General features: G+C 38.8%; 1 protein-coding gene across 1 annotated transcript in view; it reads left to right on the forward strand.

Annotated features, from left to right (window-relative positions):
- LMNB1 (lamin B1) overlaps positions 1-24,935 on the forward strand; it is a 56,570-nt gene that overhangs the window by 22,602 nt on the left and 9,033 nt on the right. The window contains exons 4-10 of the mRNA XM_010846347.1: positions 4,333-4,489; positions 5,134-5,259; positions 9,809-9,979; positions 11,391-11,516; positions 17,524-17,744; positions 18,795-19,020; positions 20,763-20,867. Coding sequence (XP_010844649.1) covers positions 4,333-4,489; positions 5,134-5,259; positions 9,809-9,979; positions 11,391-11,516; positions 17,524-17,744; positions 18,795-19,020; positions 20,763-20,867 — 1,132 coding nt within the window. The remainder of the gene's footprint in view (positions 1-4,332; positions 4,490-5,133; positions 5,260-9,808; positions 9,980-11,390; positions 11,517-17,523; positions 17,745-18,794; positions 19,021-20,762; positions 20,868-24,935) is intronic.

A 24,935-nucleotide genomic window follows, 5' to 3' on the forward strand; every position in this document is an offset into this window, starting at 1 on the left:
CACGATGTGTGGCTTTTTAAAATCAGAATTCTAAAGTCTATAATTATTACAGTTTGGATGTATTTTTTTCATAAGAATACACATCTTCAACAGATTTTATTAATTTAGCAAACATTTGTGTGTGTGTGTGCGTTAGTTGCTCAGTCGTGTCTGATTGTTTGCGACCTCATGGACTATAGCCCTCCAAGGCTCCTCTGTCCATGGGATTTTCCAGGTAAGAATACTGGAGTGGGTAGCCATTCCCTTCTCCAGGGCATCTTCCCAACCCAGGGATTAAACCCAGTTCTCTGTCATTGCAAGCAGACTCTTTACCATCTGAGCCACTAGGGAATCCCCTAGTTTTCTTGCCCTTATCTATTCTTGTATACTTGCAGTATAATAACCTTTGGTAAATTTCATGGAAATGCCATTTAATATCCAGAAAGTAATTTTGTATACCTTCTTCTAGTTATGTAACTATTCTATCAACTAAGAGACCATCTTACCATTTAGGTCTCTTATTTTGAATTGTTTAATGTAACACTTTGTTACTTATATTTCCATATATGAGAATCAATGAATAAGGACAAAAGTATTTGTGGAAAAATGGAAAATTAATGGCACTTGTGAAAGAAGGAAGCCAAACCCAAATGTATAAATCCTGTCCTAAAAATGAACATGGATTCTTCATTCATGGGTATGTAGTAGGTGATTTAGAGAACCTGAATTCAGGGACTTTTGGGGTTGTGTTACTAGTCAAGCTAGAGGATTCATTCAGCTGAGCATTGTGCTGTATGTGTAAACTGACCGGTGAAATGTTAACGGAACGGCAGTAGGTTGCCAAGTGAAGTGAAGTCGCTCAGTCGCGTCCGACTCTTAGCGACCCCATGGACTGTAGCCTACCAGGCTCCTCCGTCCATGGGATTTTCCAGGCAAGAATACTGGAGTGGGTTGCCATTTCCTTCTCCAGGAGATCTTCCCGACCCAGGGATTGAACCTGGGTCTCCCACATTATAGGCAGACGCTTTACTGTCTGAGCCACCAGGGAAGTTGCCAATACCTGACTAATTAAAGCTGTTCTGTAACAAGTTTCAGATCACGTTCTAGTATGTATTTGTCCCTCTAGTTCTGCTTAATTTCTGGTTCAGACTAATTCTTGATTCCCTATTTAAGTGGTCAACTTAATTTTTCAGGTTTTACAACTACAGTATGATTCATAATTTACTTTTAAGTCATTATTATATACATACTAGGTCTTACTAGTGATTTTCTGTGTGTTGTGGGTATGTGATGTGACTTTAGTTAGAATGTGCTCTACAGTTACTGCCTGCCAATGATGGATATCCCCTAGGAGCTCAGTTAAGCATTCGTTTTCCAGCAATTATGTAATTGGTTGCATTTTCTAATCTCCATTTATTTATTGGTGGGAGTAGTCTGGAATGGAGTCCACTTAAACAAATGAAGGCTACTGAGGGAGTGGGATACTTGTCATCCGAGGAGAAAAGGTAGTGCAGAGTCCTCAGCAAACAGACACAGAGTTCGAGAGCCAGGCAGCTCAGTGCCAAAGCCAGGGTTGAAATGCTGGTCCTAAAACTAGCCAAGTTCAAAGAGTTGGCAGGTTGAAAAACCAAGATGATTAAAGCAGTGGTTTTCTTGGTAGTCAGAGGTGGTCAGGAGTAATTCAGAAAGTAGCAGGTAATGAATTGTATTTAGGTTATTTAGTCCTACAAGCCTCAGGCGATATAAGAACAGGTCCCAGATTTAGGTACCAGGTTCTATTGGGAAGTCCATTATTGAAGTTATTATGTTTGTTTCTCTTGATCCACTGAGATGGAATAACAGTACTGTAAATGTAGCCTTTCCAGCTGATTATTTTTTTAATGGTCAGATATTTGATTAGACCTGGTTACTTGCTATGAATGAAATTCAAGCTTATTTAGTCCCTAAGTTGTATCTGACTCTGCAACTCCACCGACTGCATCCTGACAGGCTCCTCTGTCCAAGGGATTTCCCAGGCAAGAATATTGGAGTGGGTTGCTATTTCCTTCTCTATGACTGAAATTCAAGCTTACTTGAAATCAAAGTAATTTTGTTTGTTAAGGGAGGAGATTCTTATTTAGAGCGTTAGCTGTGTTTTATAAACCTTTTTTTGTTGTTGTTGCAATTTAAAGTTTTGGTTCTTAGGTAAACACCTCCAGTAAATGGGTGTGTTCTGACTTATACTCAGCATGTGCATGTATGAGAAAATCTCCTTTGAATAAGCAGGTCAGTAACTGAAGAAATTCAGTTAGGAAGTACAGTCCCAGAAAAATGCCCACCGATGCCTTAAGTGATACTTCCTCGTAGCTTTGGATTCCTGTCTAAATTATTCTTTGTTCAGAGCATTGTCAGATGTTATTCTGTGCTTAGGTGAGGCATGCTCACATGTGTATATTATATGATGTCAGTTTTGCAGGTTTCTGGACTTTGACCATGTGCTGGTAATTAGACCAAGACTTCCTGCATGATCTTTAAAAATAATTTTATTTATTTATTTTCGGCTGTGCTGGGTCTTCATTGCTGTGTGGACTTTTCTCTAGTTGTGGCGAGGAGGGGTTCTCTGTAGTTGCCATGTGCAAGCTTCTCACTGCAGTGACTTCTCTTTGTTGTGGAGCAGGGGCTTTAGGGCGCAGGCTTCAGTTGAGGTTCCTGGCCTTTAGAGCACTGGCTTAGTAGTTGTGGCGCAGGGGCTGTTGGCTCCGTGGCATGTGGGATCTTCTCGGACCAGGGATCAAACCTATGTCTCCTGCATTGGCAGGTGAATTCTTTACTACTACTGAGCCACCAGGGAAGCCCCTCCTAATATTTACTGACTTAAATATTAGTCAGTGATGCAGAAGAATTTTGTAACTGTTAAGTAATTTTGAGTCAGTAGCTTTTGTAAATATTCTGCAATTTGCTATAAAATATGATTGTGTTTTAAAATCCAATGTATTGCGCTATTTCTCCCTTCCAGCTCTGGTCATTTATATTGTGGGGTAAAGTAATGGCTGTTCCACAAGTATTGATTCTTTTCTATGGTGTTCCTAGCTTTAGGACCCAGCACTTTTATGAATTAGGCATTTTTGTTACAAATTAATGACTGTATGGGAAATTTTTTTTTTCTCCTACAGTTGATTTTTTTCCCCCGTCTTTCTAAACAAAGTCTTCAGGGAAAGACTGCCATCTTGTGGTTTTTAAAAATACAGAATTTAAGAAAAAAATATTCTTGTTATGTGACTGCTGAGATTTTATATGTGTATGTAGTTGTTTTATAATACCAAAATGAGTAAAAACTGAGTACTGTTAAATCTTCTCTTTACACTACCTTTGCTTATCCTTTGGATAGTTTTTTCTTAATTTTATTATGGTATTGATATAATAATATTTTAAGGATTTCTGTTAATTAAAGGTTCCTCTGTTTTGCCCACTCTCAAACATCAGTATTAGAAGTACTTCTCTATAATAGCAGTTTTAATTAAGAATATATATTGAGAGTTTTTATATTATTAAGACTTTTCCAATATGACCTATTAATGATAATGGAATTATTTGCATTAAAAAATACTGATCTTTATAATATAATTATTTGACAAACTATATCCTAAAGGAATCTTAATTTTATAATGTAGAACTCCATTTAATAAAAAGTGATAATTAGAAGTAAAATACACCTTCATTCTAGTTTCATTTTGGATAGTTATTAGTATAAACTGAAAAAATTATTTTCTTCAAAATACTAGGAAGGCCCTTATTTGTAGTTAAGGAAGTTTTAAAACCACCTCTTGTGTAAGAAATGGAAACTACTTGCAAGCTTGGGATCAGTTCTTAGGTAATGTCAAAGAAGTATCTATCAATATATATTAACAAGTCATAACATTACTTTTTGAAGTAACTTTTCATTTATTTAAAATCTCATCATTTATCTTGATTTGTCTCCTGTATGTCTTGATTTTTAATATTCATTGTATTTAAAAATAGCAAGTTTTCATTTCTTCAGAAAAGTTTTAGTGAATCATATAGACACCTCTTTATAAAACAAGAAGGCTTGTGTTCTCCCTCAGAGACAACCAGATTCTGATACATTGGGCCTCTGGACATCTTACACCTAGAGTCATTGCTAATCAGAGAAGGGCGGTCGTTGAAGGAAGAAGTTGTTATCCACCAAAGATAGCACTCTAGATAGAGTGTTCCCCAATCACTCCTGTGATTTTAGTAGCTTATGGCAGCCTTTGTTTAAATTGCCTCCTCTTTTGTTTCCCCCTTAAACAGGGAGGGAGAATGGTTTAGTTGGGCTATAATATGATGTCTTGCGCTTTCTCAAATGTTTTGCAGTTATGCTAAGAAAGAATCTGATCTTAATGGAGCCCAGATCAAGCTTCGAGAATATGAAGCAGCGCTGAATTCGAAAGATGCAGCTTTGGCGACTGCACTTGGTGATAAGAAAAGTTTAGAGAGTGATTTGGAAGATCTGAAGGATCAGATCGCCCAGGTAAGTTAGACTCTGCTCTTGAGCAGTATTTCGCAGGTTAAATGCCCCATCTGTCTTGATTGTAAAACTTGTTTTATGCTTTTTATCTTAAAAAATGTATTGAGTTATTTTGGTCAGGGGCAGGGGAGTGGTGGTTACCCCTGCATAGACCTGAGCTATTTGGCATGTGAAGCGCCCTCACCTCTCAGTCACTGTGTCTGGCCTGTGCAGATCTTGTTGCTGCTATTCCTCCTCTCTGTTGTGCTTGTGCTCATTCGTTTCTCGATCTCACAGCTTATTTCATTATTGTACCAAAATGTAGGGTAAAAAGAGAGAAGATGTCTTAATGGTGCTCTCCACACAGGAAAAAAATCAAATTGGTAGCTAAAATAATTCGTTTGAGTTTTGAAACGTAAGCCATAGGTATCTCTTCATCCCCCGTTGCTATTTACCAGATTTGAGGGGTGTTTTGATGTGACACTCTGTGGGTGGGACCAGCAGTTGAACCCACAGTTCTGTGATAAATATTATCATGAGGGACTCTCATAGATTGACAAATATATAGAAATTGTAATACTTGACTTGATTCAATCCATCGGTATCTATTAAATTCATTACTAAATGATTGCTGTATAATTTTCATTAGTTCTTTTTCCTTCTATTAGTTGGAAGCCTCTTTAGCTGCTGCGAAGAAACAGTTAGCAGATGAAACTTTACTTAAAGTGGATTTGGAGAATCGCTGTCAGAGCCTTACTGAGGACTTGGAGTTTCGTAAAAACATGTATGAGGAGGTAATTATATATAATTTTTCTTCTTTAAGAAATGGAGGGATCCCAAAAGGCTTTGTTATAAACCATACATGTGAAAAAATGGGAAGAATTCTGTAGGCAAAGGATTTAAGGCACTGTTGCTAAAAAGGCTGCATGTAAGAATTGAAGGTGTTATGGTAAATTTATAAGCTTTTACTTCATTTAGGGTTTCCCTGATAGCTCAGTTGGTTAAGAATCCACCTGCGCAGGAGACCCTGGTTTGATTCCTGGGTTGGGAAGATCGGCTAGAGAAGGGATAGGCTACCCACTCCAGTATTCTTGGACTTCCCTGGTGGCTCAGCTGATAAACAATCCGCCTGCAATGGGGGAGACTTGGGTTTGATCCCTAGGTTGGGAAGATCCCTTGGATGAGGGAACAGCTACCCACTCCAGTATTTTGGCCCAGAGAATACCATGGACTGTATGGAAACTGTATGGGGTCACAAAGGATTGGACACGACTGAGCGACTTTGACTTGTGCAATAATATAACTTAACTTACTTCATCTAACTTAAAAAGGTCTGGCCATAGCTGTTAATTAACTATCAACCTCTTTAAGCGTTTGTATTAGTGATATATTACTTCAAAATTTAGTATCTTAAAATCACAGACTTTTACTATCTTACAGTTTCTCAAGGTCAGGGATCTAAGAGCTGTTTAACTTAGATGGTTGTCTTCAGGGTCTCATGTGGTTATAGTCAGGCTTTCAGCCTGGTCTGGAGGAACACTTCAGAGTTCATTCACAACTGTTGTCTGGAGATACCAGTTCAGCATCTGCTTCCTTATGTGTATATATTAGTCGCTCAGTCTTTGCAACCTTATGGACTGTAGCCCACCAGCTCTTTTGTCAGAGCTGCTTATGATGGGATTCCTGAAGAGTGGATGATGAGTGAGAGAGAGAGCAAGGCAAGCCGTATTGTCTTGTAGAGACTAAATCCCTAAGTGATATACTGTCACTCCCCATCACACAGACGAACCACAATACAGTATGGAAGGGGGCTCACATAGGAGATGAACACAGCAGTCATTGGGGGCTGGCTACCCACAGCGTTTATATATGTGTATATTAAAAAATATCATCTATTGGCCATAACTTCCGTGGTTCTGCCTTGAGGGGTAAAAGTAACAGCTGTTACCAGAAAAGACGTATAGTGTAATACAGTTGAAGAAAGGCACATGTGTATTTTCTCAAAATTGAAGAGAGTTTGAGAACATGCAGGTTAAAGAATATGCAGTTAATACTTAAATGACTGTACAAAAAAGAGCTTCATGACCCAGATAATCACGATGGTGTGATCATTCACCTAGAGCCAGACATTATGGAATGCGAAGTCAAGTGGCCCTTAGAAAGCACCACTATGAACAAAGCTAGTGGAGGTGATGGAATTCCAGTTGAGCTATTTCAAATCCTGAAAGATGATGCTGTGAAAGTGCTGCACTCAATATGCCAGCAAATTTGGAAAACTCAGCAGTGGCCACAGGACTGGAAAAGGTCAGTTTTCATTCCAATCCCAAAGAAAGGCAATGCCAAAGAATGCTCAAACTACCGCACAATTGCACTCATTTCACACGCTAGTAAAGTAATGCTCAAAATTCTCCAAGCCAGGCTTCAGCAATACATGAACCGTGAACTTCCAGATGTTCAAGCTGGTTTTAGAAAAGGCAGAGGAACCAGAGATCAAATTGCCAACATCCGCTGGATCATGGAAAAAGCAAGAGAGTTCCAGAAAAACATCTATTTCTACTTTATTGACTATGCCAAAGCCTTTGACTGTGGATCACAATAAACTGTAGAAAATTCTGAAAGAGATGGGAATACCAGACCACCTGACCTGCCTCTTGAGAAACCCATATGCAGGTCAGGAAGCAACAGTTAGAACTGGACATGTAATAACAGACTGGTTCCAAATAGGAAAAGGAGTACGTCAAGGCTGTATATTGTCACCCTGCTTCTTTAACTTATATGCCGAGTACATCATGAGAAATGCTGGTCTGGAAGAAGCACAAGCTGGATTCAAGATTGCTGGGAGAAATATCAATAACCTCAGATATGCAGATAATACCACCCTTACGGCAGAAAGTGAAGAGGAGCTAAAAAGCGTCTTGATAAAAGTGAAAGAGGAGAGTGAAAAAGTTGGCTTAAAGCTCAACATTCAGAAAACAAAGATCATGGCATCCGGTCCCATCACTTCATGGGAAATAGATGGGGAAACAGTGGAAACAGTGTCAGACTTTATTTTTTGGGGCTCCAAAATGACTGCAGATGGTGATTGCAGCCGTGAAGTTAAAAGACGCTTACTCCTTGGAAAGAAAGTTATGACCAACCTAGATAGCATATTGAAAAGCAGAGATATTACTTTTCCAACAAAGGTCCGTCTAGTCAAGGCTATGGTTTTTCCAGTGGTCATGTATGGATGTGAGAGTTGGACTGTGAAGAAGGCTGAGTGCCGAAGAATTGATGCTTTTGAACTGTGGTGTTGGAGAAGACTCTTGAGAGTCCCTTGGACTGCAAGGAGATCCAACCAGTCCATTCTGAAGGAGATCAGCCCTGAGTGTTCATTGGAAGGACTGATGCTGAAACTGAAACTCCAGTACTTTGGCCACTTCATGCGAAGAGTTGACTCATTGGAAAAGACCCTGATGCTGGGAGGGATTGGGGGCAGGAGAAGAAGGGGACGACAGAGGATGAGATGACTGGATGGCATCACCAACTCAATGGACATGAGTTTGAGTGAACTCCAGGAGTTGGTGATGGACAGGGAGGTCTGGAGTGCTGGGACTCATGGGGTCGCAAAGAGTCAGACACAACTGAGCGACTGAACTGAACTGAACTGAATGTAAAAATGGTGACTAACAATTTTAGAATAGGAATTTATTATAGAACTTAAATAATTTTAGTTTGAGAAAAGTAATTTAATAGAAATTGACCATTTTTACTGGGTATTGTGGGGACAAAGCTCACTCATTGGATAAGCAGCCAGACTTTGGACAGTTCTTGAGTCGGTTTCTTATTTAAAAATGAAATATCAGTGCTTGCTGTTTTTTTCCCAAGAAGTGGTGAGGATCAAAGTCAAATACTATGTGTGAAAGCTCCTTATAAATTACAGTGACTGCTATCATATAATTATTCACTACAGTTCATAAATTGAAGTATCTCTACCTTGACTTACATTTTTGTTTCATTTTGTTAAAATTGCCCATGATCTATTATTTCTTAGTTTTGAAGCTGTGTGGATTCCTGCATCTTTAAAACAGAGGTTGAGAAGTTTTTTCTTTGCAAGTCATTTATTTCATGTAAAATACTAAGTGAAAAATGACATCAGTAAAAAGTAATTTAGTATTTTTAGAATGTTTGGGTAGCAACTTTGAATTTTGGGGTTTTGCCTTTTTGAGAATGAATTAAAAAAATATTCCTCATTTCTTTTTTTTTCACATGGAGGGTCAAATTCTATTCAGTCAATATACTTAGGTTTCTTATTATGAACAGTTAAGGGGTAAGAGGAAGGAGAAAAGCAGCAAGAAGAGGAAGGGAGGCAGATGAAGGGCACAATGGCTAGTAGGTACCTGATACTGGTTGAACTAAACCTTTCATTTGCATATTTTTATGATTTAAGTAGCATTCACTTCATATAGATATGAGCCCTAGGAGACTAGTAGCGGAACTGGAATTTGATCCCTGGTTTTCTGATTCTGTCCAGCTCATCTTCCTGTGGTTAAGAGAAAGATGAGGACATGCTCAGAAAAACCGCATGCTGCAAGAGGATGCAGGAACAAGAAGTTCTTATATCCCCCTCTTGTGGCCTCTTTAATTATTGCCATTAAGGACAGATCTATTGTATTTTCAGAGCTAGAATGGAAATTTTATTCTTGGATTTGTGTTCCTAGCCATTCTAGTTTGGATAATTCCTTAAAACCTAATGTGAAGGATTATGCCTATTATGTTTATTCTTTGATAGTAAATTGTCATATGTATTTGAGATAGAAAAGTAATATGGTCAGTAAGATTCTGTATCAATTGATGTTGATACCTTAGCATCACCAGCTATTAGGGTGAGTCATGTAAATTGGTTTGCTCTGTCCATTGCCTCTTAGTATGTCTAAGACAAGTTTTATTTTATGCATTAATCTTCTAGTTGAAGTTTTACTGATAAGTTTCTAACTTTTTGTGTGGAATTTTTTTTTCAGAGTTATTCTTAGTACGACTGTCAGTACAATTTAGAAAAATAATTACCTGCTGTTCAGTATACCTAGTATCCATGATTGCATGGTAAAGCCTTCCAGCCATTCCTTGCCTTAAGAGAAATAAAAAGCTGTGCTACTGAAAATAAACATAAAATTCCTAGGGTTTGAGATGCTACCATTTCTGTCATTAGTTCTGTCTCAAAAATCTTCTCATAAAAATGAAGGCAAAAAAGTGTCTCTTCACACACTTGTCAGGACAGACATGAGGAGATTGGTGTGTAAAACTTCAGATGGTCTTGATGTCCGCCATGGTAAGTAACTTGGTTTTATGTCATTGTTTTCTTCCTAGGAGATTAATGAGACCAGAAGGAAGCATGAAACTCGCTTGGTAGAGGTGGATTCTGGGCGTCAGATTGAGTACGAGTACAAGCTGGCTCAAGCCCTTCATGAGATGAGAGAGCAACACGATGCCCAAGTCAAGCTGTACAAAGAAGAGCTGGAGCAGACGTACCACGCCAAAGTGAGCAGGCTGCCCGGGACGGCGGGAAACACTGAATGCGTTTGTTTCAGAGTGTCCCTGAGAACATAGCTTGATGTTTGGCTTGTTCTGGTATTATTAAATGAATTCCTATGGTCTCCATGAATAAAGAACATTGATTTTTTTCTTTAAGAAAGCAATTTTTTATAAAGTAAACATTAACTAGAAATTATTCAGAGAAAGTAGGATTATTCCATTTTTACCAAAGGTATGGTCTTTAACCTCTTTGTCCAAGTGATCATTTGTGTCAAAGTTATATTAGTTAAACTCCAGCCACCTAAAAGTAACTTTTCATTCAATGACAAGTACTAACCTTGTTGGACTGCATCTAATTCTGAATGCATGTCATCATTGTAGATGGATTGTGACCACCACACTTTGGGCTGTTTTGAACAAAGGCCAAATGGACAGTCTCTGATATATCTTCCTTGGCCACTAATTATTCATTTAAAAAAGACTATAGAAACTTCTCTCTTATATCAGGAGACCATGCAAAAATTTATTAAATCACCGAGTACAGGCTTTCATAGTAAATAATTTTACCCCAATATGTTAAATGTTACATGATTTGATTAAAAAGTTAGTGGAAGACTTAGAAAATAAGTCATAGAGGTGTTGAAAATAATTTCCATTGCATGGCCTCAAATTGGTCGAATTGCTTTTAATCCACTTTATGAAGTAGTAGTTGGCTGATGAGAGGGTGATCTTTTAATCCCTACGTTTAGTTGTTCAGTCCTTACTTGGTGCTGGCACCGTGCTGGGCACTGAAGAAGCTAAGCTAAGGATGGGTCGGTCACATAGACTCTGGCCTCAGAGGGAGTCAGGGAAGAGACACGTAGAAGACATTCCTGAAGACAGGCAGGACAGAATGCTATGGGCATTTGGAGGAATGGGCTATTGTTTCTACCAGAGGAGCTTTTTTTTTGCTTCTGAAAGGAAGTATTTCTATTTGGTTTGAGATAATCTCTTAATTAGTACTTTCTGTTTATTGCTTTATATTCTGTATCAGATTTGGTGGGTTAGGGATATGTGACGCTTGTTTTCCTACAGATACCACCATGGCTAAATTGCCCCTGTTCAGTCTGCTTACTAGCAGCATTATCTGAGACATTAGACATATAATGGATGAAATATCGAAGCACTAAATTTTGGGTAAACCCACGTATATCAGCATTGTTAAGCTCCCATATTGGAAACTGAGCTGAAAAAGCAGAAAAACTTCTAAGGTAATTCATACCACATCAGCAAACTTCATGATGCTTTTCCTGTTTCATCAGCTAGTTACTGACAAGGCTTAGGTTTGAAATGAAATATCTTGAGACGATTCATGCTTCCTCATTTGTTTGTTCTAATTCACTAGATAAGACTGACTGTGGTTTGCTTCTTTTCTTAGCTTGAAAATGCCAGACTGTCATCAGAGATGAATACTTCTACTGTCAATAGTGCCAGAGAAGAACTGATGGAAAGTCGTATGAGAATTGAGAGCCTCTCGTCTCAGCTTTCTAATCTACAGAAAGAGGTAACTAAGCTTCAGAGTTGTACTTGAAGGCTACCTCCACCATGGTAGTCGACCTGCTTGGCTCCTCCTGAAATCACTTTTCAGAGAGGATAGTATTTTCTTGAATTCTGGTTTCACAGTGCTCCCCAGAGTTTTTTTCTATTTCTCACTGCATAAGCATCCTCTGGGCAGAGACTGTTGTTCCTAACCTAATAGATTACCTGGAGCTAAGGGAATTGCCTTTGAGGGAACGACCTGCCGGCTTATTCTCTGGACTTAACCCAGGAGCCTGGTTTTCTGACCCAGCCAGCAGTCTGATCTCCACACAGTGCTCTTCCCAACATACTCGTTTTCATCACATTTAGAAACTGTTATGAAGGAAAGCCTGCGGACTTTCTTTGTGGGTGGTAAACGCTTTGTGTTTCTAGACAAACTCCCTTGGTGCTTAGAATACTCAGTAGTTAGTAGCTTAGGAAGCAGCATCAGTTTGCATCTTGGCTAAGAATTTAGTGACTCATTCATTCTTTGGCACACCTTCTTAGGACTGTTGTGGTGTGTTGATGGGTGCTGTCAGTACGTGGTAGTGCACTCGAGGGGCTGCATGAGCAGGTGTGGACACTGCCTGAGATGTGGGTTTTGGTTCAAGGGTGATGCCGATATGCATGGAAAGGACATGTACAGCCATATAAGTGTGCAGGATATGTTGATAATCTACCACTCATCTTAAAGACTTAGGCAGTAACTTCAGTTTCTGTTTTCCTTAAGGGAGGGAGTTTTGTTGTTTTAAATTTTTCATATAAGAGTCAACTTTTTAATTCTTCATTTATTAGAATTTATTAGAAGAAAAGCTTTCTTCTTTTTTAATATTTTGTTTATAGTCGTATCCTTTTCTGATTACAAAACTGAAGACATTTATTGTAGGAATTTAGAAGACACCTTATTGTGTAAAACGAGGTGATGTAAAAAGAACTTGATTAAAACAGAAGTTTTTACTTTGCTGTTATCATATGTACTTCATTATTCACAACATAAAGTTAAAGAGCTGAAAGGACAAGGGCCTTTAAGTTCACTCAGTCTGACCACAGACCTGGGTGAGTTTAATGACCAGCCCAGAGACTGTAAGCTGACAAAGGGGTTTCTTCTACTGTTCGCAGTTTTTCTTTTTATACCTTACTCTCTTCAAAGATTTTCTTTTAAGAATTAACCATCTTTTTTCCATTGCCCCATTTAATAGATACCTTTCCAAAGATAGTCCTGTCTGTTTTTACCCTGAGTTGATATTTACTACTTTTCTCCATTTAATAAATGGTATTCTGGTTATTCCCTCTCCCTCAGTTTTACATTTCCCTATCTTTTAGGAGGTTGGGGCAGGGGCTGATGCTTAATGCACTTATGCTAGGTGTGGATGTTTTACAGGTGAGGTGAATGGCACTTCAGATCAGATCAGATCAGTAGCTCAGTCGTGTCCTACTCTTTGTGACCCCAAGAATCGCAGCACACCAGGCCTCCCTGTCCATCACCAACTCCCGGAGTTCACTCAGACTCACGTCCATCGAGTCAGTGATGCCATCCAGCCATCTCATCCTCTGTCGTCCCCTTCTCCTCCTGCCCCCGATCCCTCCCAGCATCACAGTCTTTTCCAATGAGTCAACTCTTCGCATGAGGTGGCCAAAGTACTGGAGTTTCAGCTTTAGCATCATTCCTTCCAAAGAAATCCCAGGGCTGATCTCCTTCAGAATGGACTGGTTGGATCTCCTTGCAGTCCAAGGGACTCTCAAGAGTCTTCTCCAACACCACAGTTCAAAAGCATCAATTCTTCGGCGCTCAGCCTTCTTCACAGTCCAACTCTCACATCCATACATGCCCACAGGAAAAACCATAGCCTTGACTAGACGAACCTTTGTTGGCAAAGTAATGTCTCTGCTTTTGAATATGCTATCTAGGTTGGTCATAACTTTCCTTCCAAGGAGTAAGCGTCTTATAATTTCATGGCTGCAGTCATCATCTGTAGTGAATAGCAATAGGCTCTGAAATTTGGTAGCCGTGTCTTCTGACTCAGGTCCAGGGCTCTTTCCCTGTTTGCCTGTTAGTTATGTTCCTATCATTGCAAGTTTTTTGGTTAACTTCAGGTTCAGTTCAGTTTAGTTCAGTCATGTCTGACTCTTTGTGACCCTGTGGACTGCAGGACACCAGGCTTCCCTGTCCATCACCAACTCCCAGATCTTGCTCAAACTCATGTCCATTGAGTCAGTGATGCCATCCAACCATCTTATCCTCGGTGATGCCATCCAACCATCTTATCCTCTGTCATCCCCTTCCTTCTCCTCCTGCCTTCAATCTTCCCCAACATCAGGGTCTTTTCCAGTGAGTCATTTCTTCGCATCAGGTTAGCAGCTCTTAAACAGGCCCAGTGTTAGGCAGGGCCCTCAGTGTTTTGAAGAGCTCCTTCCTTAGGAAATAGGAGAGGAGTGCCTGCTTCAGCCAGATAGTTTTAAATTTCTCTGTCAGGGGGGTGGAGAGTGATCCTTTCTGGTATCAAATTTTATGATAAATAATATATCTTGAGGGATATCTTCTTTGGTTGATGAATTTTAGCCTTAGATCATTAAAAAGAAAAAGACATCTCTAAATTTTTGTTTTAGAGTATTTGTTGTGGAGTCATCAATTTCGTCATGCTGCGTGTTAGGCCATAGAATTTCCTCTTTGGTTATGTGACTCATGTTAATAAAGTAGTTCTTAGTTTTACTTACAATTGATATAGCCTTTAAAATGGTGACTTAGAAAATATTTTTACGTAATATAGCAGCAGTATTATGTTTTGTAATTAGGCATTTCATATATTGCTTACAGCTTTTCTTTCATTTCTATTTAGATTTTTGACTTTGGCCAAATTATTGAGTTGGTCAGGGTCTGTTTGAGTTGCAGAAGAATTTAGTGGCACTTTGAAAGCACCTTTATTTTTTGTTTTTCTAACACCCACATTCTGGAAATTTCTGCCAGAGCTAGATTATAATAAACTGGTACAATTATGTATTTTAAAACAAAGAGAACCCGACACCATTAGAATTGAGTAGTACAGATTTAGAGTTTTGAGGCAGAATCTTACAGATAGTCTAGTTGGACCTCTTCGTTTTCCTAATGGTACCAGTTTAGTGAGGTGTGTTATTTAGTGGCAGAATCAGGAAGAAGGATCTAGATCTATCTCTCCTGTTGTATTCTTTGTATTTCACTATGAAGCAGGTGTAGTGCAGCTATTTAAATTACATTTAAATATTTCTGTTTAAAAATACAAAATGATTCAGAGTAACTTTAAAGCTTATTTATACCTAGATTTTGATTTTTCCCTCTTACAGAACCCTGTAACATCTAAGGTGGACAAATAGAGTACATTTTGGCCTTTACAGATGGAGGCTGAAAGTTTTCTCTGAATCTTGGGTGATTTATGTCTCTTCAGATTAGACATTGTTGCCCATCTGTCTCTCCCACCTGATACATAAAAATAAAGAGATTGATTGAAGAGGAGACATTTTACTTAGCTTATTTTTAGGCTGCGCTGCATGAGAAAGCTTTGTTCCCTGACCCAGGATCACACCTGTGCCGCCTGCAATGGAAGCACAGAGTCCTAATCACTGGGGTGCCAGGAAATTCCCAAAGAACATACATTTTACACTTAACTGTTTTTTATTTTGGAGGAAAGAAAATATAAGAACCCTGAGAAAGGGAAAAAATGGATTTCTCAATTTATAGCCTTTTTTTTTTTTTGCAAATACAGTTCTCTGAGGCAGGATTTTGTTTAGCATCTGTCTTGAGAGCTTCTGATATAGAATGTCTCTGGATTTTAATGAATTCATTGGTTGATTATTTTTTAAATAACATTTTTATTTTGGCATAATTGTAAATTTGTAGGGAAGTTGGAAAGCTGGTGCACACAGCTCCCTTAGCTCCTTCCCCAGTCTTCCTTCTTTGTTAGTATCTTAGATGGCTGTGGTTCATTTGTCAAAACTGAGACATTGCCATTGGTACATTATTGTCAACTAGACTCTAGACTATTTGGATTTTACCAGATTTTCTGTTACTGTTCTTTTTCTGTTTTAGGATACCACAGATCTCCCTAGTCTCCTCTAGTCAGTGACAGTTTTTTTTTAGACTTTTTTTGTTTTTCATGACCTTGACATCTTAAGAAGAGCTGGCCAGGTATCCTGTAGGCTGTCCCCCAATCTTAAGTTTATCTGATGCTTTTCTTATGATTAGCCTGGAGATATGGATTTTAAGTGCCCTTCTTGTTACATTATATCAGGGATTACGTGACATACACACATCATTGATGGTGATAACCTTCATCATTGGCTAAGACGTTTGCCAGGTTTCCCAACTGTAAGTTAGTATTTTTGTGTTTCCCTACTCTGCTTTTAGGAAGTAAGTCACCGAGTCCAGCCTGTTTTCAAGGATAAAGAGCAGGAATTATGCGTCACATTCTGAAGAGAGTATTCATCTTTGTTAAATGGAATGCTTTTGTGAAGATTCATCTCTTCTTCCCCTATTTGTGTATTTATTTATGCATTCCTTGGTTTCTGTCAGTATGGGCTCAGGGAAATCTTTTTATAATTTGGATTATATGTGGATACTAGATTATTGGCTCAGATTGTTTCAGCTTTGGCTTTGAGGAGTTTTGTCAGATTGGTTACCATATTCCCCACTTTTTGGAGCACTTCTTTTTTTTATGGTTCTGTAATATGCTCCGGGCTCATCGTGTATTTTCCCTATCTCAGCACTGGTATCAGCTGTTTCTTTAGGGAGCTCTGGTTCTTTTTACTGGAGAGTGGTATCTAGAAAGCAAGTTCTGGGCCCTGGGTATGCTCATTGGTATTGGGGTGTCATTGTTTCTAGGCCTGCTGTGGGCAGAACTAGGTAAATGTGTATATGCTAACCCATGTTTACATGCTTATCTGTAATTGTATCTCTGTCCACTTGTATTTATATTAAGGTAACCACGCATTTACACAGATGTCTGGGACTCTAACCCTGTACCACTGGGTTCACTTTAGGCTTCCTTCCTTGCTTACCTATAACTTCTTTCTCTGAGAGTAAGAAGCCTGGTTTCTGCCATCCCGTTTGCTTATTTGTCCAGCTTCAGTATATATGTAAAGCAGTTTCAAATTATTTAACCTATATCCCTGTGTGAAATAAATTCACTAGCTAGAGTGTAATGTTTCTGCAAGGAATAGAGATCCTTTTTGTCTTTAGCCTTCCAGATTTCACTTTTGCACAGTATGTGCCCTTTCCCTCCTGCTTTGATGCATACTACTTGTGATTTAAGGGCCTAGGCTCTACATCAGTCTTTTGGAGTTGATTACCGTGGTCGTTTTCTGAGGTTAGGGAGATGAATTCTGTTTTGGAGATGTGCAGATGAGTGATTACCTGGTGAACGACAAGGTTTCTAAGATGAACCTTCTTGGGTAGGAGGTGTAATTTTTCATTTTTTTTAATACCAAATATGAGGTTTCCATGTTTACAGTAATATTTACAGACTGTATTATATCATATGGTATTTGCATGCTGATAGAGTGTGGGAAAGCACACCATTTCTGAAGTGGTAACTAGAATCTCTTTTGTTAAGTTTCTGAATTAAGATACTCAGTTTCTTTTGTCAATGAGTTTTCTTTTAATTCTTTGTTTTTGTTACTTTATACTTTTGAGCCGAATGCTTTGTAGGGGAGCCAGACTGTTTTACTAAAACTACAGCTTAAAATTTTGTTTCATTTGGTCAAACAAAAATTATATGTATATTTATGACACATTAGATGAATGTCTTTTCCTAGCCTTTGTATAAGACAAAACTTTCCTAAGAGTTGTATTTTGTATTGGAGGAATTTTGTTTTTTAATTTCTTAAAATAAAAATGTTCTTGAATTCTGATGTTAAGAGATTGGATTTGTTCCAGGTCAGGAAATGTTTTAAAATAGCTGTGCTAGGGTTGTGCTAATGTTGGAATGTTCCTAGAAAGTAAATGTGTTCCCTTGAATCTTCAGTCTAGAGCATGTTTGGAGAGGATTCAAGAGTTGGAGGACTTGCTTGCTAAAGAAAGAGACAACTCTCGCCGCATGCTGTCTGACAAAGAGAGAGAGATGGCGGAAATACGTGATCAGATGCAGCAACAGTTGAACGATTATGAACAACTTCTTGATGTCAAGTTAGCCCTGGACATGGAAATTAGTGCTTATAGGAAACTCCTAGAAGGTGAAGAAGAGAGGTATGTAACTTGCTTGTCACTCTGCCTCATAGTCTACTTGTTGTCCCCACCCTTTCTATTTGAAGAAAAGTAAATAGGATTTTTTTTAAAAAAAACAATTAGGACAACTCCAAATATTTTCTCTCTCTCTCTCTTTTTTTTTAATATCTAGGTGTAGAGGTAGGTAGTAATAGATCTTACTTCTTCATCAACAACAGAAGATGTACAAGCAGTCTTAGTATTATTATTATTTTAAATGATGAACTGTGAAAGGATACCATTTCTCTTTTGGGATTTTAAATGTTTTGATAATTTAATATGCTGCAAAATGACTTCCAGGTGGCTCAGTGGTGAAGAATCCCACTGCCAGTGCAGGAGCTGCAGAAGACATGGGTTCAACCCCTGGGTTGGGAGGATCTCCTGGAGTAGGAAATGGCACCTCACTCCAGTATTCTTGCCTGGGAAATCCCATGGACAGAGGATCTTGGCGGGCTGCAGTCCATGGGGTTGCAGAGAGTCAGACATGACTGAGCACGCACGCACGCAGGGATGCTGCAAAATACCAGATTTGCTGAAAGAGACTGTGTACTTTTCAAATCTGGTTAGTGTATAAATCCTTTTAAACCTTTTCTGAGAAAAAGTTCCAAAGGGCAAGTATCTCACTTAGAACAAAAAGACATTTAATTTCAATATTGCACACACTGTGATTGTAATTTTGTAAACAGAAAATGCAGGTTTGAAAAAATTACGGAAAGTATACTAAATGTAACAGTGGTTGTGGTGGGGTGATGGTGGATGAGTTGTTCCCCCCAACCTCTCACCAACCCCTCTCCCAGTTTTCCAAACTTTGTGCATTATGATTGTGGTCTTTTCTTAGCTAAAACATTCAGATAATACTTTTTAAAAAGAATGTTGATAGTGGACATTGTAGCGCAAATAAGTTTCTTTTTGTTAAGATGTACGTTGGCTTTTGCAGATCGTCATTAATGTTGTGCTTTAGTAATGCATGTGCATTAAGATAGGAAGAGCATATGTGTTTCATAATTGGAACGTTTTATTTCTCCCATGTAGATTGAAGCTCTCTCCAAGCCCTTCTTCCCGTGTAACAGTGTCACGCGCATCCTCGAGTCGCAGCGTGCGTACCACCAGAGGAAAGCGGAAGAGAGTGGACGTGGAAGAATCCGAGGCCAGCAGTAGTGTCAGCATCTCCCATTCTGCCTCAGCCACTGGGAATGTCTGCATTGAAGAGATAGATGTTGATGGAAAATTTATCCGCTTGAAGAACACTTCGGAACAGGTGAAAACACAGACCCCCTTTTTGTCCAGAGAGGCTTTGCTAATTGGGGGTATGTCTTGCAATTGTAATAACTCCTCAGCCTTTATTTGGATTCAGTCATCTTCATGATATAAGAGTTTCCCTCTCCTTTTTAACCCAAATTCATGAAGTGTAGCATAAACTTGAATAGGAAAAGGAAGAGGGATGGTGCACTTGGTGGTTTAAAAATTTTATTCATTAGCTCTTCTTTAGAGAGCCAGGGATTTTTTTCTTACCCGGTCATTTTGTCACCGTGGCCTTCCTAAGGATGAATTATTAATATTCTCTGTCCTAGCCAGAATTGTGAAGAAGATAGATTGCGTTGATATTCTTTCACAGCTATTAGCTTTATGAAAGGGAGGAAATATGAGCCCAGGCTCTGACACATGTTAGGAGTGTTTTTCTCTGTAAATAAATGAATGAACACTGTTGATTTAATATGCACTAGGAATAGTATGAAGCCCAATCTTGAAATTATTTAAAAGTAAACATAAAATATTCATAGCAGGGAATCCTGAACTTTTGAGCTGGGGCCATGAAGGGTTGTCAGGTGATACCAGAGGCAGGTACAGTGGAATGGACTGCACTTTCAGAAGCACGTTCAGGATTTGTAAAATGTCTGTGAAGTGACTTCTTTTCTCCTCAAAGCTATTAAAACTGTCTTGTGTGTGGATGAATACATACTTGGGATGGGCAAAGGAGCTTTAGTGGTTCTGATACAGAGCAGCACAGGCTCTAGGCCCTCTCAGTCACGACTTTAGAAACTGAAGGACGGGGGAGCCTCTGCTGCTCCATTGTAGTAGTTTGGCTGTGTTACAGGAGGCATCGCCGCCCTTTTTGGAGCTGTTCTGGAGCTGGCTCTGAGCCTTGTTTATTCCTGTCTTTGAGTAAGAGATGGATATAAATAAATTAGTGCAACTAATTGCTTTAATACCCTGAACTGCTCCTTAGGAGTCAGGCAGCTCTGGGCAGCCTACGGGCTAACATTGAAAGCCAGCGCTTGGGACTGGCTCATTATGTTATTAACCCTTTTTGAGCCTCTTATGCTTTAAGATAAGTGTTAAATATGGGCACAAGTGGTACAGATGTGGAAGAAAAAGGGTGTATTTTCTTCCTTCTCTTTCTAGGCTTTATGTGTCTATATTTTAAAAACTTATGGCAGGGACTTCCCTGGTGGTCTAGTGGCTAAGACTCTGTGTTCCCAATGCAGGGGGCCCAGGTTCAATCCCCCATCAAGGAACTAGATCCCATATGCTACATCTAATAGCTCACATGCCACAACTAAAGATCCTACATGCAACTAACATCCGGCACAGCCAAATAAATAAGTGATTTTTAAAAATAAATAAATAAATAAAAGCTTATGGTGGTCAAAAATTCGATGTGTGAAATGGTAGTTATTCAGCGAGATGATGTTGTAAATTTAAATTATGCACCTAATCTAGCATTGAATATGAGCATTTAGTTTGGTTTACATCTCTTTTCTTCCAGTTTTGCCCTCTTTAAGGTCACACACCTTAATAATTAAGATTGCAGCATTGTCAAAGTTTCTGTTTTGCTGAATGACAAAACCATGTTTTATTTTTATAGGAGGGAAAATAGGAACCATGGGAAGACAGTCATAAAGTTGTCTTAGTTTAACTGCCTATGGATTGATTTATTTGATTATTCCCTAACTTTTTGTATATTTGAAGTGACCTTGGTTTTTTTTTTTTTTTCAATAGGACCAACCAATGGGAGGCTGGGAGATGATCAGAAAAATTGGAGACACATCAGTGAGTTACAAATATACCTCAAGATATGTGCTGAAGGCAGGCCAGACTGTTACAGTAAGTTAATTTAGTCATCACTTAATTTCATTATCTTAACCAATAATTAAAGTAATTGAAACCATTTTGGTTTAAAGAGACAGTTTAGATATGGGCATTAAAACGTTTTTGACATTATTAGGGAATTACAAGTGCTACCAAAGATTTAAAAAATTCTGTGTTTTTGAGATGGTAATTGACTGTTAAAAGTGAAAGAATTGGCCTCTGAAATAGTTTTATCTACTCTAGCAGATATTACCAGCCGATTCCCCCCACCCATCCCTGCTTGTCTCCCCACGAAAGAAAAATAACAAAAAAAACTGTTGCTTCTTGAGTGTTACCTGGTAGCCCAGTGTAATGCAGGAGATACTACTTGGCATAAAGAACTGTTAGGAGGTGATCTATTAATGCTGAGGTATGCCTTAAATCAGCAGTCTTTAGCCTTAGGTGAGGATCAGTATCATCTGGATAGTGTTTTGGTGTCTAGACTGGTGGTGTCTACCTCACTCTTAGTTACCATCTCTGAGGTTGGTGTACGGACTTGTTTTAACAAAAGTTACTAGGGCTCCAAGATCAGTGTGGATGGTGACTGTAGCCATGAAATTAAAAGGTGCCTGCTCCTTGGAAGAATAGCTATGTCAAACCTAGGCAGTGTATTAAAAAGCAGAGACTTCACTTTGCCCACAAAGGTCTGTTTAGTCAAAGCTATGGTTTTTCCATTGTCATTTATGAATGTGAGAGTTGGATCATAAAGAAGGCTGAACGCCAAGGAATTGATGCTTTCAAACTGTGGTGTTGGAGAAGATTCTTGAGAGTCCCTTGGAGACTCCAAGGAGATCAAACCAGTCAATCCCAAAGGAAATCAACCCTGAATATTCATTGGAAGGTCTGGTGCTGAAGCTCCAATACTTTGGCACTTAAGCGCCAAAGAAGAGTGGACTCATTGGAAAAGACTCTGATGTTGGGAAAGATTGAGGGCAAGAGAAGGGGGCAACAGAGGATGAGATGGTTGGATAACATCACTGACTCAGTGGATATGAGTTTGAGCAAACTCCAGGAGATAGTGAAGGACAGGAAGCTGGGCATGCTGCGGTTCACAGGGTCACAAAGAGTTGGACACCACTTAGCGACTGAACACAGCTAGGTGATAGGTACTGTTAAGTATCATTCTCTAGACATAATATTTTAGCAAGATCAGGGTGGTCTTTCAGATATCTAAGCTGTCAAGATTTAGAGGGCGACGGGCTTCGTGTCCTTCTGACTCTGCTTTGAATTCTAAATGGTGCTTTGTGGTTGTGTTCTGCAGTTGCACATATGTAATCATTACTAAGTATTACTGACTCACTTTTTAGAGAAATATTTTCCCTTGAGCAAACACACAATTCCTTTGTTTTTACTCAGTAAGGAGACTTAGCAAACAAAATATGTTAAGTTTGATACAGATTTTAAAGAAGTCACTGTTTTCATCTGTAAAGAATGTTGAAGTGGCTGTCCTTTTATCAGTTCTTTTTAAAAAATATTAAATGTTTAATATTTTATGATTGATGCAAACCTTACTTAGTATTGAATATCAAAGCTTCAAATAGGTTAGAACTTCTCTTTTAAAAAATGTATTCATAGAACTTGCCACCACATTATGAAAATATCAGATGCTAATTTTGTAATAATTGGTGAAAATGGGAACATACCCTAACCACACTGTCTTTTCTTCTCTTCTGTGATTATTATAGTGAGACAAAATTGCTCAGTCCTATTGTGTGTTATGTGGAAGCTGCATAATGTGTTGGAAAGAATCTGACATTTTAATTCAGAATTTTCAGGTTTGAGTGTGCTCTTTATCTCTTTAAAGTAGTATAAAACCGTTAGGCCAGTCATCTGCTTTTTCCACTGAATGTAGTTCCTCAGTGACTAAATATATATATATATTCTGTGGATCTAGGGGAGAAATCAGTTTTCACATAAGTAATATTTTTTTTTTTTTTCATTTGTTAACTGGCATTAAATGTGTTACGAAGCTCTGTGGAACATGGTAGTGATAAGTAATCTTCCTGTAAAATTGTACAAGACAAGGCAATAGCAAAGATCAGTTTAAAACTCTAGACCCGAAGTAAGGGAACTACATACGTAATTTGAAATTTTCATGTAGCCACATTTAAAACAAGTGAAAAAGAAAGGTGAAATTAATTTTAGAACTATCTTTTATTTAACTCAGTGTATCTAAAATATTATCATTTCACCAATTCATTATTATATCATGATCAATAGAAAAAATTACTAGATATTTTACTTTTTTTTTTTTACTAAATCTTTATACTTACTAGCCATGTTTCAAGTGCTCACAAGCTTCATATGACTACCATGTTGAACAGTACAGCTCTAGGACATATTAGTTTTAGGTTAAATTACCCAGTAAGGTTACTGATGTGTTATTATTATTATTAACACTAGATTAAGTGTATGATTCCATATGGAATAGTGAAAAGTATAGCTTGAGGTTAGATTAATATTCCACAAAACCCAAAGGTCAGCCTGGATCTAGTTCTTTTTTTCAGTTTTATCCTAGTAAATGCTCTCTGCCCTTTTCCATTTATAAAGCTGATGGAAGATTTGGAAGCTTCAAAGGAGCTAAAGAGGAAAGGGGTTTCTCCTAATTAGTAGTTGATAAAGTTTTCTCCCCATTTAAAAAGATACCAGCTTATACCATCTCCAGTCTTCATTTTGCCATTGTATGGCCCTTTATGTTCCTAAACAATGTATGGAGTACAAAACTTTGCTATCTGTTTTCATATGGTCTTTTGGAAAGATCAGGACTGGTCATAGTGTCCCTACAGAGGTTTGTAGAGGTGTAGTGTTATGCTCACTGGTAAAGAATCTGCCTGCAATGCAGGAGACATAGGAGACCTGGGTTTGATCCCTGGGTCAAAAGATCCCATGGAGAAGGCAATGGCTACCTACTCCAGTATTCTTGCCTGGAGAATTCCATGGACAGAGGAGCCTGGCAGGCTACAATCCATGGGGTCGCAAAGAGTCAGACATGATTGAGGGACTATCACATCACATATCACACATATATGTCCATAATTCAAACCCAGGTTTTCTAACTTTCAAGTTTTCTCTATTCTACCAGTACTCTTCTGCCAGTAAATACATTAAAATATTGCAGAATTTCCTTGTTTAGGAAAAGGGAAATATTTCTTTTGTTTGTTTTGTCTGTTTCGATAGCAGTCATGTTTTCCATTGAATAATGAGTGATTTTCTGTTTCCTGACTTCTTTTTGGAATTCAGTCTCAGACATTCTGGGATATTATGACACTGTCCCTAGTTGGGTATGTACCACTTTCCATTACCGTATTCTAGATAGGCTGTCTGCTGCAGAGATTGCTAGAGAAGTTAGTCATCTCCTCAGTTCCTGCTGTAGGCAGCTGGAGGATCCCACTGGAGCAGGGCAGAAGGCTCTACATGGAAGGATGGCTCATAAGACCCATAGAATAATAGAGTGTTGGCAGTGAGAGCTTATATTCATTGAGTCAGCCATCTCCTCTTTATCAGTTCAGTTGCTCAGTCGTGTGTGATTCTTTGCGACCCCATGAACCGCAGCAGACCAGGCCTCCCTGTCCATCACCAACTCCCGGAGTCTACCCAAACCCATATCCATTGAGTCGGTGATGCCATCCAACCATCTCATCATCTGTCGTCCCCTTCTCCTCCTGCCCTCAATCTTTCCCAGCATCAGGGTCTTTTCAAATGAGTCAGCTCTTTGCATCAGGTGGCCAAAGTATTGGGGTTTCAGCTTCAGCTCCTCTTTCTGGGTCATCATTTTCCTTCACAGTAGTCCCATGTATTAACAGTACCATTTCTGTCCCATTGGAGGGTAAAAGTAAGGTAGCTTGATCAAGGTGAGCTGACATGTTAGGAGAGCTAGGATATGAATCTAGTCCTTGTAGCAGCATTTTTACTTATTAGATGGGGAAGCTGAGGTCTGGATGAGCTCTGTGGCTCTTGGAAACATAACTGGTTAATATAGCAAGGCTGAAGCTAGGCCATAGTCCCGGAAATTCTAGAATCACTCCTCATACAAGATGTTAAAAA

The sequence above is a fragment of the Bison bison genome, unplaced genomic scaffold (genome assembly GCF_000754665.1).
Source record: "Bison bison bison isolate TAMUID 2011002044 unplaced genomic scaffold, Bison_UMD1.0 scf7180017864235, whole genome shotgun sequence".
Lineage (NCBI taxonomy): Eukaryota > Metazoa > Chordata > Mammalia > Artiodactyla > Bovidae > Bison > Bison bison.